Source organism: Rutidosis leptorrhynchoides, chromosome 5, assembly GCF_046630445.1.
Source record: "Rutidosis leptorrhynchoides isolate AG116_Rl617_1_P2 chromosome 5, CSIRO_AGI_Rlap_v1, whole genome shotgun sequence".
Taxonomy (NCBI): domain Eukaryota; kingdom Viridiplantae; phylum Streptophyta; class Magnoliopsida; order Asterales; family Asteraceae; genus Rutidosis; species Rutidosis leptorrhynchoides.
In genome coordinates, this window is record NC_092337.1 from 409,627,200 (window position 1) to 409,642,825 (window position 15,626).

General features: G+C 32.6%; 2 protein-coding genes across 2 annotated transcripts; both read right to left on the minus strand.

Moving 5' to 3' along the window:
- Positions 1-834: 834 nt before the first annotated feature.
- On the minus strand, positions 835-2,642 carry LOC139848038 (uncharacterized). The gene is made up of 2 exons (XM_071837773.1): positions 2,008-2,642; positions 835-1,207 (listed from the first exon to the last, which is right to left on the minus strand). Exons 1-2 carry the CDS (start codon positions 2,384-2,386, stop codon positions 1,200-1,202), a joined length of 387 nt encoding a protein of 128 aa, XP_071693874.1. The 5' UTR covers positions 2,387-2,642; the 3' UTR covers positions 835-1,199.
- Positions 2,643-5,044: 2,402 nt separating this feature from the next.
- LOC139849924 (uncharacterized) lies at positions 5,045-8,276 on the minus strand. Its single transcript, XM_071839536.1, has 4 exons — positions 8,092-8,276; positions 7,178-7,276; positions 5,394-5,542; positions 5,045-5,143 (listed from the first exon to the last, which is right to left on the minus strand). Exons 1-4 carry the CDS (start codon positions 8,108-8,110, stop codon positions 5,045-5,047), a joined length of 366 nt encoding a protein of 121 aa, XP_071695637.1. The 5' UTR covers positions 8,111-8,276.
- Positions 8,277-15,626: the final 7,350 nt, after the last annotated feature.

The following is a 15,626-nucleotide window of genomic DNA, read 5'->3' on the forward strand; positions in this document are numbered from 1 at the left end:
ATAATAATCTCAATTACCTGAAGATGTTATTCGTTGTGAATGGAGTGTTAAATGGACTTGTAAATGTGATCAATAAACACTAAGTTGAAAAATGGGTTACAACATATAAAGTGAGGCTTCAAATTCATCGTTGTTTCCTGTCAAAAAAGCATTTCAGAGAGGCTTCAAATCCGTCGCTGTTTGTGATAGAGAACGGCCTGTCATGTGCTTTTTTTTTTTTTTTTTTTTTTTATTTTTTTTTATTTTTTTTGACATCAGTTAACATTAGAAACCGTTTTTAGAGCGTACAAACTACAAAGTGAGGCTTCAATGCATCGCTGTTTCCCTTTTAAAACGCCAAACCTCACCGTTGGCGTTTGTTGTTAGCGTCAGTGAACGATTTTTTTCTTGTCTTTTTTGTTTTCCTATATGTTAAAACTACAAAAAAGGGGGTTTTGAAACCTATGAGTAGATAACACTGAACATAATTGATATCACTCCCCAACTTTTTCAGCTTAAGCATTTCTCAAGAACAATGAAAACAAAATACTAAAAACGTGTCACCACTGGTCGTTCTCTGTATTGGTCAGTGTCAAAATATATCACATTATGTTGAAGATTTGAACCAAGTAAAAAAAAACCTGTGTTAAAATAAACAGACTTTTGAAGACACTTAATAACTTATGGCCACCATACATAGTCAAGAAATGTAGAGCATCTTGAAAAGATATTCAATATTACACTAAAACCAATTGTTTCACTGCTTTGTGATTAAACCATAAAAAAGAATGTGTACAAAACACAATGAATCAATGTAATTTAACAGTAATGACTAGTAAGTACAAGTAAGAAACATGAGTGGAAACAGGTCCAAAATAACAACAATTAAAGATTTTACACACATAATAAGGTACTCCATTCATAAGCACCAAACACAATTCAGTTTGAGCACCACCCTTATGCCTCATCTAAGTAAAGAATGCACCTCCAGCAACACAACCCACTAACTTTATATATATAAACAAAGAAACTTAAGGTCTATAAATAAAATGTACTACTATATGTCTTTATAACAAATAATCCTTTAACATTCAGAGTTCCTTCCTGCACTAATACTTCAAGAACCTCTGGTTTCATTCCATTTACCTTCACCGAACACATTCATCGTGCTCGCTTGATCCACCATTTTCCCGCGAGCTCAACAATTGATGGCACAACGGTTACCATGCTACACAATCAAGATATTAAAACATTAATCACAACACTACATAAAAAGGGGTCATATCATGCTAATAATATTTTGGTCCTACTCATTACCCAACTTGAAACCTTTGAAACCTAAGGCCCCGTTTGGCTCACAGAATTCAATGGGATTCCAGCGGAACTGGAACTGAATTTAGACAAGCGTCGTGTCTAAATTTCTGAAATCTAGAGAAGACGATAAGCGCTTATTTAAAAGCTTACGAGCTAATAAACTTCAATTTCCGGCTTATTTAAGGCTACAAAAAACGAAATTGTCTCCTTTTAACATAATTGTATTTACTATAAACTTCTAGCACCAATACACTGTTAACATTTAACAAATCAAACTCAATCAATTTGGCTATTAACAGCTTACAAGCACTAAGCTCATAAGGCGTAAATGAAAATAAATGATATGCCATAAAAAATGAAAATAAATGATATGCCAACGAAGCATTGCTTCAACGGCATCCCCTCACCTTGTGTGTTGGGGCTGGGGGTTAGGTCATGGGTTCGAGTCTCGCTCTGCCCATCCTATTAATTAATCTGCCTGAAATATGGATATCCAGATTGACCCGGGGGTTTTCTCCCGGATCCATTCAGGATTCAAACCCGGTCCGCTGCCCCTCGAGATGGTTAAAGGAGCGGGTTCCTGTAATGCGATTCGGGTTTCCTCCCGAACGCGTGTGTGTGCAAATGATGAGTGTCGTTGAAATAAATAATAAGCTGATGCAAGCTTGCCGTTCAAAAAAAAAATGAAAATAATTTATTAAAATTGAAATATACCATGAACGCTTTTCCTAGGTGAAGGAGGAGTGTGTCCGAAAATAGCGCGGCCAAGCATCGATATACTTGAAACAATACCAGCTACATAAAACAACATCACTAAACCAAGCACCCAAGGCATCAACAAAAACCCTATAAAAAAGGTTATCGATCCACATAACATCAAGGCCAACGATATCCCTAATAACATCGATGCAAATCCGGCCGGAGTTATCTGCGACAACGGAGCTCGTCTCGGCTGCCGCCGTGACGCCGGCGACACCTCGCCGGAAAATTGAATCGGAGCAGGAGGGTACCGAATTAGGTTTAAAATTAAAGCGGATAACTCGTAGAAGATTTTAGATTGTTGATCTTGATGTTGAGATTGTCTAGTCATCATGTTATTTGATTGAATTTTGTATGATTGAATAGTTAGGGTTTGGTGAAATGAAATTGAATCTGGTAGTGAAAGTGAAATTTGTGGTATGAAATTTGTGGAATTGAATTACATCTGCGAGATACAGATCGGTATGTATGTATAGGTTGTTGTGTTGTTTGGTTGGATATAAAAAAAGGATTTGGATGAAAATTGATAGTTTGATGAATTTATGACAGAGTTATCTTGAAGATGAAGATGATCTTAAATATAAAAAATAGATTAGATTAAATAATTTAAATTGAAATGAAACAAGATAACGTAAAAAGAGAAATATGAGTGAGTTACAAGTTGAATCCCTATACTATTTTCAATTTTAGGTGAAGTATTTGGACAAGTGAGTTACAAGTTTAGTCCTTCTACTATTTACGAAATTAAGTGAAATAATTGAAATTCGTTAAACTTCTTTTAAATTTAAGAATTTATACATTAGGAGGTCATCAAAGTATTAATTTTGTATTTGTAAAACACACATACTTTTAAATAATTTTGTAGAATACTTAAATTATTTTTTCATACATACTAAATGTGGCTAAATAATCATTTTTAGTAAATGAATGCAAACACTCAAATATTTGAAGATAACTTAAATTATAGAGAGATTGTTTATTGAGATATTCGTGTGTATTCACATTTTCTAGATGAGTTTTTATGCGAATTTGACGTACATAGACCAATATATGCAGAGGCGAATTATATGTAGGGCATGGATCAAAATAAAAAATTAACACTAAAAAACATTTACTAAAAATTAAAGTTTTTTTTTAGTGTTTGCCCTAACTATCAATAAAAAATTTAATAACCGCTCCATCTGTGATCGGGCCGCCACTGAATTATATGAATTTTGAGATGCCTACAAAATCACTTATATGTATTAGTGGTCTACAACCACAATAAATAAACTTTAAACAAAATTGTCCATTTCATCCCTGTATTTTTCACTTTTTGCCTGTTTCATCCCTGTATTTTATTTTTTGCATTTTTCATCCTTAAAAGCATTTTAAAGTCTCAATTTCATCCCTCACTCTAACGAAGGTTAACTGAGTGCGTTAAAACTATTCACAGGAACTGTCCACGTAATCTTTAACTAATTAAATTACAAAAATCAGTTCCTTTTAAATGCCGGTATCTTTCAGTAGTATTAATCAAAACACTAGGTTATTCTCCTTCTGCTTCGATCTTCACCGACATTAATTCTTTTACGCTCAAAAGGGAGGGTATTACTAGTATAGGCAAACTTTGCAACTGATCGTATGAATTATATTCATGACGAAATCTCAATTAAGGTTCGCAAGGTTACTTACCAGGTGCTTGTGCGAGAATCAAATGATTGGATACCTAATATAGTCGAACCTGAAGAGGATGATTCTTCGGATGAATCCGAAGATAATGATTCGGAGGTCAGCGATACTCCACCTAAAGATGATTTCAAAATGACGTCAATAGCAATGAGGTAGTGCCTGACTCATTTAATTCAACTGAAAATATTGAAGAGGTTGATAATAACGATTGCAATTCTATCTATGTGGAGAATAAAGAACATGTTTTAGAGACTGAGAACACCCCTAACAGTAAGGTGCAATTGAATAGAAGTGGTGAGAAAGATGGGTCAACAAGACAATCGTTAAGTGAATCGTTGTCGAAACCACCGGGCTTTAATGGAACACAGAGGCATGCTACGAAATGCCTAGAGGCTGCAGTTGAGCGTCTTTCACATGAGGTACTTCTTTGTTCATCCAAAATTATCAAATCATATATAGGATTGTCTAGCTAAATTGTGCATGTTTGTGCAGGGAACGCGGCTACAACTATGCGCAAATGACAGGGTCTTGTGAGAAGCTTTCACATAGATTGGAGATATATTTAAGTCTCATATCGAGAAGCTTTCACATAGTCTTGTGAGTTATATGTAAACAAGTTGGTTCTTTTGGCTTCTGTTCTTCAATTCAACTAGTTACTTTTTCGATTTTCGTACATAAATAAATAAGGTTACATTAGAGGTTGAATATACTTTGCTTTCTCTCTGTGATTGCATCTATTCATTAATAGCTGTTTGCGTATTAACAGTGCTTGGTGCAATGGTGGATATTGGGTTAATAAATGGTGGCGATATATATATATCTCTCAATACTGGGTGATGACTTTGAATTATATACAAAAAGTACTCTAAACTCTCAATATAATCATTTTTTACCCTATTTAACGGACAATTAACTTTCGTTAGGTTGAGGGATTAAATTGGGACATGTAAATGATTTTAAGGATGAAAATTGCAAGAAATAAAACATAGGGATGAAAATGGATAAAACTGAAAAAACACAGGACGAAATGAGTAATTTTGTCTAAACTTTAATAGCCTCTTAATATATACTCCGTAGCTATTCTAAAAAACTCAATGTTGCTAAAATTATTAGTACAATTGGTATTTATTGAAACTTAATATAGATCTTTAGAGTAATGATTATTATTTCATTAATTATTAATGTTTTCCGTTTGTATTATAAACTAGTGTAGAGGGCCGAGCGTTGCTGCGCTAGTGGATAAATGATTTTTGTTTGTGTTGTTTTGCATAGGTGAATGCATATAGATTTTAATACAGACAATATAGACTATAGTTTCTGTTTAACATACAGAAGTTCTAGACATAGAGTTATGAAGACTACATAGAAAGTTCTGATGTGCCTCACGATCACCAATGTCCCGATAATAATGTGAAAACACCTACAGAGCAGAAATTATGAATAGTTATAAAATTTGTAACAAAACTATGGTTTTTCAAGGAAGATAAAATGACATAATAGAAACAACACAACATTTGTATCTGCAAATAAAAATGATGAACATAAAACAGCATCATATATTTGACTCCTGATTCAACTACTATAAGAAAACAACTAATTCAACATAGTATAAATAAAAGATTTTCAACCTTAATAATCATAAACAATAAAAATTACAGATATATTCTTACATGACATCCAAACCACAAAGAAAGCATCAAATATGGCTTTGCTGCAGCGAGGGTTTGGCATTTTTGATTGTGCGGTATATGAAACTGTCCATGAGTAGCGAAATCATTCAACTTTGTCAAAAGTACGCAAGTGCTGCATCTCATGTTAACTGAAAGGAAAATAAGTACCTGTGAAATGAACATACTATAAAGTCTTAAACTCTATTGTAGCTAAAATTAGAAATTACAAATATTGGGTACACTGAATTTGGAAAACACTATTGTTTTCATTCAAATTCTTTGAATTCGGAAAACTTTAGCTTTTGATGTTCTAACATAACCATAATGCACTGATTATATTATTTCAACATGTTCCAAAATGGATGGTCCACTCTGACTATGACCTGTTTATAAAGAATTGGGTCAAATGGGTCAAACGTCTTGAAAGTCGTTTACATGATTCATGAAATAGAGATGTTTACTATGATAACACTTCATAAGCAAACTATTTAAAATTTAATTTTTATTTATTTTAGATTTGAAAGAAATGTATGTTTTTAGTCAACCAAGCTCAAACCCAATTTGACCAATTACCAAACACGTGACTCACCCATTTTTCAACTTGCATTTGCTTTTGTAGTTTTCAGGGATTCAATCCCCTTTATAAGCGGGCTGAACTCAGACAGAACATTTATACACATTATATATGCAATGACAGCAAAATGGAAATCTATATATGGCCATTTTGGATTTTTGGGTAGAAGAATATTAGGTGAAAGATTATGAAAGTTTTGGTTATAACATTTTATATTGATCAGTCATGTTCTACACACCAATATGTTAAGTAAAATCTAACCCGCTCTAAAGAGACTCACTTTATGTATAAGAAACAACAAACTCACGAATTATGTGACCGGCCCAGTTATGACAAACATGTTACATAGACATCAAATTCAATTTTTTCATTCAATCATAATAACTTACTTGATTTTAGCCGAAGTCTTGTAATCAATGTCAAGTGTAACTAAATACCTTCAGACTCATGTAGAATGGTCTTCTAAAAACAGGCCCATAATAAATTTTTAGAACACATGTTGCTGTTGCTGCACAACAGCAACCCAGCAGCAGCTGCAAACCCTTCATTTTAACGCCCGTATAAAACACGTTAACACTCGACAACACCAAGCATATTATATACCATTTTAAAGAATGTCGGGAATACTTTCTATCATTATTAATACTTATCATCCAAACTCAACCATTTTCAAGTTACGGACCCGCAAAGTAAGGCCAAGAGTCATTTTAACACTTTTACCCAAAATGACACCAAAAATGGTTGGCGACCCAAACTCTTATCCAATATATCTATGTGACCCAAAATCACTCCAAAAGTTTAAAATAACATTATAAACCTGTAGACAATTTCAAATTTGCATAAATAACGTAAACGGGTCGAAATGGACAATTATGACCCAAACGAATTATAATTTCCAACCTCAACTAAAATAAGTTCAAGACTCCTTTTCAAAATACCAAAACATGCCAATACACTTAACACGACATGGTGGACGTGTTTTAACCATTCCTATAAGTAAGGTTTTGTTCTTTCTTGGGTAACAAACTTTTCAGGCAATCGATAAGAAATTCATAAGACAATCAGCGAAAAACATTAGTCTAAATATATTTAGTTACACTTTTATATTTTATTACATCAAGATTCCTAATTACATAAACAAAATACTATATGATCTAGTAAACAGAAAATGAAGATTAGTCACAAAAGATATAAACGTGTAACTAAATACCTTTAGACTCATGTAGAATAGAAGGTTGACATGGCAACTGATTGCGAGAATGTGTGATACCAGCAGAAGAATGAGAAAAAATAAGTCCATAAGTACCCACTGCAAGTACAACGATATATATTGTCAACAAATATATATCAATAGTTTAATGAACACCTTCAAATACATATACAACATGATATACCAAAACCAACAGAAGTTATCAACCTATAAAAAGGCTAAAACCAACCAAATGATATATACATAAAGCAAATAGTGTATCAAACATTTCATCAAAGATCTTTTCATTCATTTTCACGACTATGCATGTGTATGTTTTCTTTTGGTACATGGATTTGACCCAACACAAAAGAATATCAGATTCGAATGTTAAGTAATTGAAGAAACAAATCAAAGGTACTATGTGAAACAACCCAATTTGATACATGAATCATTTGCATGAATCTTAACCTCTTTTTGCACTTAACTTATTGAAACACTCAACCATAGAGTATAAAAAATTAGAAGTGCTATTACATGTAGGTGAATCATACCTCAAAGGTACTGCAATTATCAAATAATTATTTCGCTTCAAAAGAGAACTCACTTATTAACTTGTGAAAGTCAAGCCAACTAAGTCCAACATAGATAAATCTAACTAAATTTGTTAAAACATATTAACAAACAGTTGTAATGCATAAAAATATGCTTGCACTATAGCTGTTGCACAGCCACCACATAACCAGCAATATGAGCAAGGAGTTTTAGCAATTTATGCTACCTTCAATAACTAAAAATCGAAAGAAAATTTAAAAAAAAAAAAAAAGAACAGAAAAGTTAACCCAAGTCGAAAATCAAAACGAAAACCCTAAAATCTACCTCCAAATTCCAAAAAAAAAAAAAAAAAAAAAAAAAAAGAAGAAGAAGAAACATACCTGAATCTCCTCTCTCCATTAGTTTGTGATTCCAGGGTGAAGGCGACAACTGATTTCGGCCAGCGAAAGCAACCGATGTAGCCGAGAATTCACGCAAATGATTCCTGCTAGCGGGGTTCGTAACGATGAGTAATCGACGGTGTGGAGCGGTGGTGATGGCGGTGATGGGGTGGTCGTTTGTGGTGCGTTTGTTTTCGGTTGGTGGTGATGGCGGTGATGGGGTGGTCGATGGTGGTGCGTTTGAAAGAAGAGTGAGGAAAGAAGAAATGAGGCAAGAAGAAATGAGCGGTGTTTAATTAGGGTTAAACAGTAGAACAGGAACGCAAACAGTGTAAGGGTAACTTAAACAGTATGACAGTGTTTTTAGGGGGTTTAGCCAATAGGATTAGGAGGTGATTTACGGGATTTAGTATATTGTATAGTATTATATTTTTTTTATTTAATTTATCTTTTGAAAGATAAATTCACACATTTATTACACCAATATCTACACAAATATATTCATTGTAAAGTTTGAAGACTAAACTTCATAGTTAAGAAGGGTGACCGTGATGCTATTAGGCAAATGAACCTTTACATACTATAAACATTTGTACATATTTCATTTCAAAATTGTAATCAAAAGCTATTGTTAAAATAATTATACGAATAATAATATGTCAATTGCAGATACATAAACTTTAATATCTTTTAGTTATTATGTAGGATATTAAATAAGTTAAGGTTTATTAAACTGCACTGTAGGATCTACTCCGTTTACTTATCTCGGTCTCCCCATAGGCGTTCCCACATCCCACTCATCATCCTGGCAGCCGATCGTTGAGAAGTTCGACGAAAGACTCTCGGATTGGGCCGCCAAATCTATCTCCTTCGGTGGTCGTCTTACGATCATTAAATCCATACTCACTAGTATTCCATTATACTACTTCTCACTATTCCATGCACCAACCGCAATCCTCAAGGTACTAGAATCTAAAACACGGAAATTTTTTTGGGGGGGTTCTTCCATTGATAATAAAATTAACTGGATCAAATGGAATCAAATCATCTTGCCATATGAAAACGGTGGTTTAAACATAGGGTCCCTTTTTGCAAAGAACTTATCCCTACTGTGCAAGTGGTGGTGGAGATTTAAAAATGAAAATAACGCTTTATGGGTTAAAATCATCAAAAGCATTTATGGGCCGGGAGGGGGGTTGGAAACTAACGTTTTATGCAGGAACATTTCAGGTCGCACCATATGGAAAGAGATTATCAAAGCCGGAAAAATTGCTGACAACTTAGGCTCCTCCTTCACATCCTCAATCTTAAAGCGTATTGGCAACGGCACTACCATCAGTTTTTGGCACGATTCATGGATTGGTTCAGATAGCCTCAAATCCCACTTCTATAGACTTTATATGTTAGAATCCCACAAAGACGTAACGGTTGCTGAAAGAATCTCGACCATCAACTCCACATCGGTTGGAAATTGGAACTGGACCCGACCACCAAGTGGTCGAACTTTAGATGACCTTACGGAACTTAATAATTTAATCTCAACCGTTAGTCTCTCCGGCCGTCACGACTCATGGAAATTCTCTCTCGACCCATCCGGCAATTACACAACTTCATCTATGACAAAGCTGATCAACTCATTAAAATATGGCATTCATTCAAAAAACTTATCACTCCCTCGCAACAAATTCGTCCCTCAAAAGATATTCATATTCTCATGGAGAGCCATCCAACAAAAAATCCCGGTAAGATATGAACTTGACAAAAAAGGAATAGACCTACATACCATTTTATGCCCATTATGCGATCAACATATCGAAACCATTGAACATGTGTTGGTAAATTGCCAAAAAGCGAACTCAATTTGGTCTCATTTGTTAGCTTGGTGGAATCAAAATAACGTTCTACTATCCAACATCAACGATGTAATCATCCACGACCAAGGTTTCACGCATAACTCCATAGGATCTTCCTTATGGCAAGCTACTAAATGGATTACTTGTTACATCATTTGGAAACATAGGAACCTTAAAGTCTTCACAAATAGAACATGGAACCCCGTCATGATTATCTCCGAAATCCAATCACAAAGTTATAGCTGGATCTCAAGTCGATCAGAAAAAAAAATCCCAATTGCATGGCATCAATGGCTCATTAACCCCTACTCTTATGTGTCCCAGTTTTCAAACCGCACGGGCATTGGTTAACAAGTTTATTGAGAAATTCGGGTAGTGATCGTAGTCTCTAATCGGCTTATGTGGGTAGATTAAAAGGGTAGGTTTTCGACAACTTTGTCGCCGCTTCGATCGGCACTGTTATCTTCTCCTCCCCTGCTTGTAACTACAAGTTCGTTCCTACTTAAGTTCGATTAGTTTATGATGCTCTCGAATACCTCCAATAGTTTTTAGTTTTTACTTCTTCCGAATCATGATAAAGTGTATATCATTGTATAGCTATATGTAGGGACATGTAACGATATCACTCGGTTTATAATATTAATAATATTTGTTTTGCTTTCAAAAAAAAAAAAGTTAAGGTTTATTGAAATCAAGCACATTTTCATAAATAAAAAGTTCATAGAAATCAGTCCCATAATTTATCGCATGGAACAAATTATATGATATATTCATATATATCTACAAAATCATCAATATCGTTTAGTTATTGGTAAAATGAAACCAAATAGCCAATTTTCAATTAATAAGCAAAAACCGACTGAAAATACAACTTTATAAAATGCTAAGGACTAAGCTTGTAATAACTGTCTGAAAAAAGATTGGATAAGGAAACGGAGCGTAAGTAAACGCGCCAGAGTGTTTGGAACAGTGTCGGCGGTCGAATATGACGTGGAACCCTATCTAACTGGAGCAACCAATACCAAACGATACCGAGCCATCGCTCGTCAGAAGCGCGTGAGGTTGGAAAAGGTTACCGGGGAGTTGACGTGGCCCAAACATGGCTCATTTTACGCCTTTTTCTTCATTCTTACTTAAGTTTTATTTTTGTTCTAAAAAAATTCAAAAGTGTTAAAAGTGCAATAATTTATTCAGTTTGATTTTGATTAGGAAGTTGAAACATAGTTTGTATTATCTACCCCAAGCTCGTTTTGAATTATTATATTAAAATACTACTCCGTAAATGTTTATATTTTATTATATATGTGTATGTGTATGATATGTAATCGTATGTTTGTCCTCCTTATAAGATAACTCTGACATAGGGGTAAAAAAGTAGAAAATCATAAATCATATCCTGACAGAAAGTCCAAGAGTGCAGATCTTTCTGTCAGTGTATGATTTATGATTTTGCGTTCGTATCCTCCCTACCTAATAATGTAATTAAATATATTTGTTTGACCAACACGTTTAATAATTGGCCAATAATTGATAACAAAAGATTCTTTACATTATTAACATTATGATAGTGATTTCACTCATAATATTTAACTTATAATAATAATAATGTGTGTGTTTGTTATGTGAGATTGAATCTAAAATATATCCCGAACTAATGACTAATCACCTAAATCATAATACATTATTACCAGCAATAAACAATGGTGTTGTCACGCACATTATCACAATTCATCAAAAGCCTAACTAACAAATGAACTCTAGTGCCTTATTTATACTAGAGTGGGTAAGTCGTTTACGAGGTCATGTGCTTTCCACATGATTTAATCCGTAGGGTTTTGGCTCATTACAACTTGTACATATTATTGTTAACGATAATATATATATAAGTTATAATGGGCTAAAACCTTACGGGCTAAACAAATACATAAACTATATACATTCTAATAAATTATATACAATTGGATACCCTCATTCAAAATATGCTTGTCCCCATGCATGTGGAGCATTAATGTCCATGACCACTTGTAGATCAAGACGAATCAAAATGCACCAAAACTTTCTGTGATAAAAAACGAACACGCTGTAAACAATAACCGCAAGCTTTCTCTGGCCAAAAATGAAATTGACCACAATAGATTCAACTCTCGTTGAAACAATTATGAACCTGAAAATTCACCGTGAAGACGAATTCATAATATCAGACTACTTCATAGCAGTAGTGAATTCGGATTTAATTAAACCGTGTAAAGGTTTTCCTCAGTCTACAAATGTATTGTTAACAATGATAATGTCCGGCTAATCATTGTATTGATAGCTTACTGGAAAAATAGTCTCTTCGCAGTAGTAGCACGCATTAGAACGATCATATGAATAACTGTGTTTATTCTTCCATTTAGGCAACAAATACACCTCTAACTTCCTCTTGATTCTTTTCTCGCAACCTTGGGTACCCAAAATTTTGCTTATAAGCACTAGCGCTCTACAATTAATGAAGTGAATTGGTCGCATAAATTAGTGAGAGCTATTATTTGTTGTCGTCTCATTGAGAAAGTTGTGAAGCTTCAATCGATGTTGCTTGACCAAACAATTGTAAGCATGTTCAGTTTGTATATCAATTTTTCCCACAACTATATTTTCGATTTCATCTTTTTAATGGTCGGTTTACCCTTTCTCCCGTCATTTCTATGTGAGCTCAAAGGAACAACGATAGCATCACATTTAGGCTCAACATGAATTACATCTATAACAGTATTTTCGGAGAGATTAAAGGATCGTTTAGCAACGTGTCAGTCGGTACTCTCGGTTCTTGCGTAACATTTGTGACTGATGTTTCGCGAGGTGTATATAAAATACTATTAAATTTTACAAGGAAATACTTATTAAATACGATACAATTTTACACAAGATATTTATTTATTTATAGAATGAATATACTTAAACCTTGCTACAACACTTATAGGCAGTGTACCTAATCGTACAGTAGTGTAGTTTTTAGTAAGTCCGGTTCGTTCCACAGGGAATCTTTTTAAACAAAGCTTAACGCTATATTAGTTTACTTTTATAAAAATACAAATATATATATAAGTAATATTATTATTATAAAGGGAGGTTTTTACCGTTTAATGACCGGTTTGTCGATTTTAAAACTTTAGTCGCAGTTAAAACCAAATGTAAAATATTAAAAATAAATACAAGACTTAAATTAAAGCGTGAAGTAAATAACGATAATGAAATTGCGAATAATAAAAGTGCGATAAAATAAACTTGCGATAATTAAAAAGTACGATAATTAAAAGTGCAATTAAATACAATAAAAATAAAAATGCGATAATTAGAAGTGCAATTAAATATAAAATAAAGGAAATTAAATATGAAATAAAAGAATTATGCTTATTTAAGCTTCCGTAATCATGATGTTTGACGTGTTGATTTTAGTTTTATGCCCATGGGTTAATTGTCATTTGTCCTGGATTATTTAATATGTCAGTCTGGTTTTTGTCCATAACAGTCCATCAGTCATAAATATAAAGTGCGAGTGTCCTCGTCAAATTATCCTTATACCCGAAGTTAAATATTCCAACTAATTGGGGACTTAAACTGTAACAAGATTTTAATACTTTGTTTAATAATTACACCAGGATGTCGACTGAGTGTAACCCAAGGTTTTAATATTTTGTTATCAATTATACCAAGTGTCCTTGTATATAATTTCATCCCTGTTTTAATTATTCTAGTGACTATTAATCCATTCCCGTGTCCGGTTAAATGAACGATTATTCGTACATATAAATACCCCGCCCATCGTGTCCGATTGAGTGTATATGGTAATTTATAGGGACGCCCAATTGTAAATTTTTATATTAACATTAACAAACTATCATTTAGTTAAACAAATATAAAGCCCATTAATAGCTCATAGTCTAATTTCCACAAGTGTCGTTCTTTTGTCCAAACCCCAATTATGGTACAAAGCCCAATTACCCAATTTTAGTAATTAGCCCAACATCATGATTACTTCGTTTTAAATAAGCATAATAATAACTTAGCTACGAGACATTAATGTAAAAAGGTTGAACATAACTTACAATGATTAAAAATAGCGTAGCGTTACACGGACAGAATTTCGACTTACACCCTTACAATATTCGCTAACATACCCTTATTATTAGAATTATAATTAAAATTAAAATTAAAATTAAAATATAAATATAAATATTTACGTAGTATTATGAGAGAAGAAGAAAAAGATGATTGATGATAAATGCTCAGAATTCGGTTGGCTTTATAGGGACTTTCAAAACTTGGGGCTCCGCGACTCGCGGCATTTTTGGCCTTCAAACTCCGCGAGTCGCGGAGATTGAAATTACAGCTCAGTCCCTTTTGGAGTCTTTCTTGCCGACGGTTTTAAATATAAATATAATATATTAAATAATTATAAGAATTATTTAAATATTATATTATATTTATGTGCATAGTTGACTTGTAATTTTTAGTCCGTTGCGTCGAGCGTTGAGAGTTGACTCTGGTCCCGGTTCCGGATTTTTGAACGTCCTTGCGTACAATTTAATATCTTGTACTTTGCGTTTTGAATCTTGTACTCTTGTAATTTCGAGACGTTTCTTATCAATAATTGGAACCTCTTTGATTGTCTTTTGTACTTTTGAGCTTTTTGGTCGTTTGCGTCTTCAATTCGTCGAATCTGTCTTTTGTCTTCACCTTTTATTATTTAAAGGAATATCACTTGTAAATAGAACAATTGCAACTAAAAGCTTGTCTTTCTTGAGGAATAATGCTATGAAATATATGTTCGTTTTTAGCATTATCAGTGACGACCCGGGAATTTCCGACCAAATTTAAACTTAATCTTTATTTAATTTCAACACGATAAGCAATGTCTATTTAATTGAAGTCTCAAAAACTTTGAACTATGTTCATGTATACATTTGACTATCGACTAGTTCCGACGATTCACGAACAATTAATTGTAACTTGATATATATATATATATATATATATATATATATATATATATATATATATATATATATATATATATATATATATATATATATATATATATATATATAATAATAATAATTGTAAACATAATTTAAATATTGTATGTTGTTGTTACCAAAATTTATTTATGTAAAATAAAATAAAAATAGGATATTATAATAATTATTATTTAAAATATATCTATATATATAAATAAAGTATAAATATTAAATATAATATAAGTATTACCTAAGTAATGAAATGTAAAGTCAATATATTATTTGAAATTACAAATTTGAATACAAATGATATATCAATATTATTTTTTTTATATATCATTATCATTATTAATTATTATTAAACTTATTAAGATCATTATTATTGTTATTATATTATCATAATCATATCATTATCATTAATAATATTATTTTTATCAGTATTTATATTATTATTAATATAATTGTAATTATTACTTATTAATACTAAATCGATTATCAAAACTGATCGACTTATCTAAAAATCCGTTTCCAATCCCTTTTTATATTTTTTTATTATTTATCTTGTGATTGAATTAAAGGTGGAATCTGGTAGCAGTACTAGACAAAATCCCTTAAAAACTCGCATTTCACTATTTTACTTTTTTTTAATTGTAATCTGTCCTTGTGGTTAATATCTGTCAACTAC

Bases quoted from the DNA above. Each gene is read 5' to 3' on its own strand.
- LOC139848038 (XM_071837773.1), bottom strand. From the start codon at position 2,386: ATGATGACTAGACAATCTCAACATCAAGATCAACAATCTAAAATCTTC.
- LOC139849924 (XM_071839536.1), bottom strand. The intron at 5,543-7,177 runs GTATTTAGTTAC...TTTTCCTTTCAG, and splicing joins TATTCTACATGAGTCTAAAG to TTAACATGAGATGCAGCACT. The intron at 5,144-5,393 runs GTAAGAATATAT...TCTGCTCTGTAG, and splicing joins CTTTGTGGTTTGGATGTCAT to GTGTTTTCACATTATTATCG.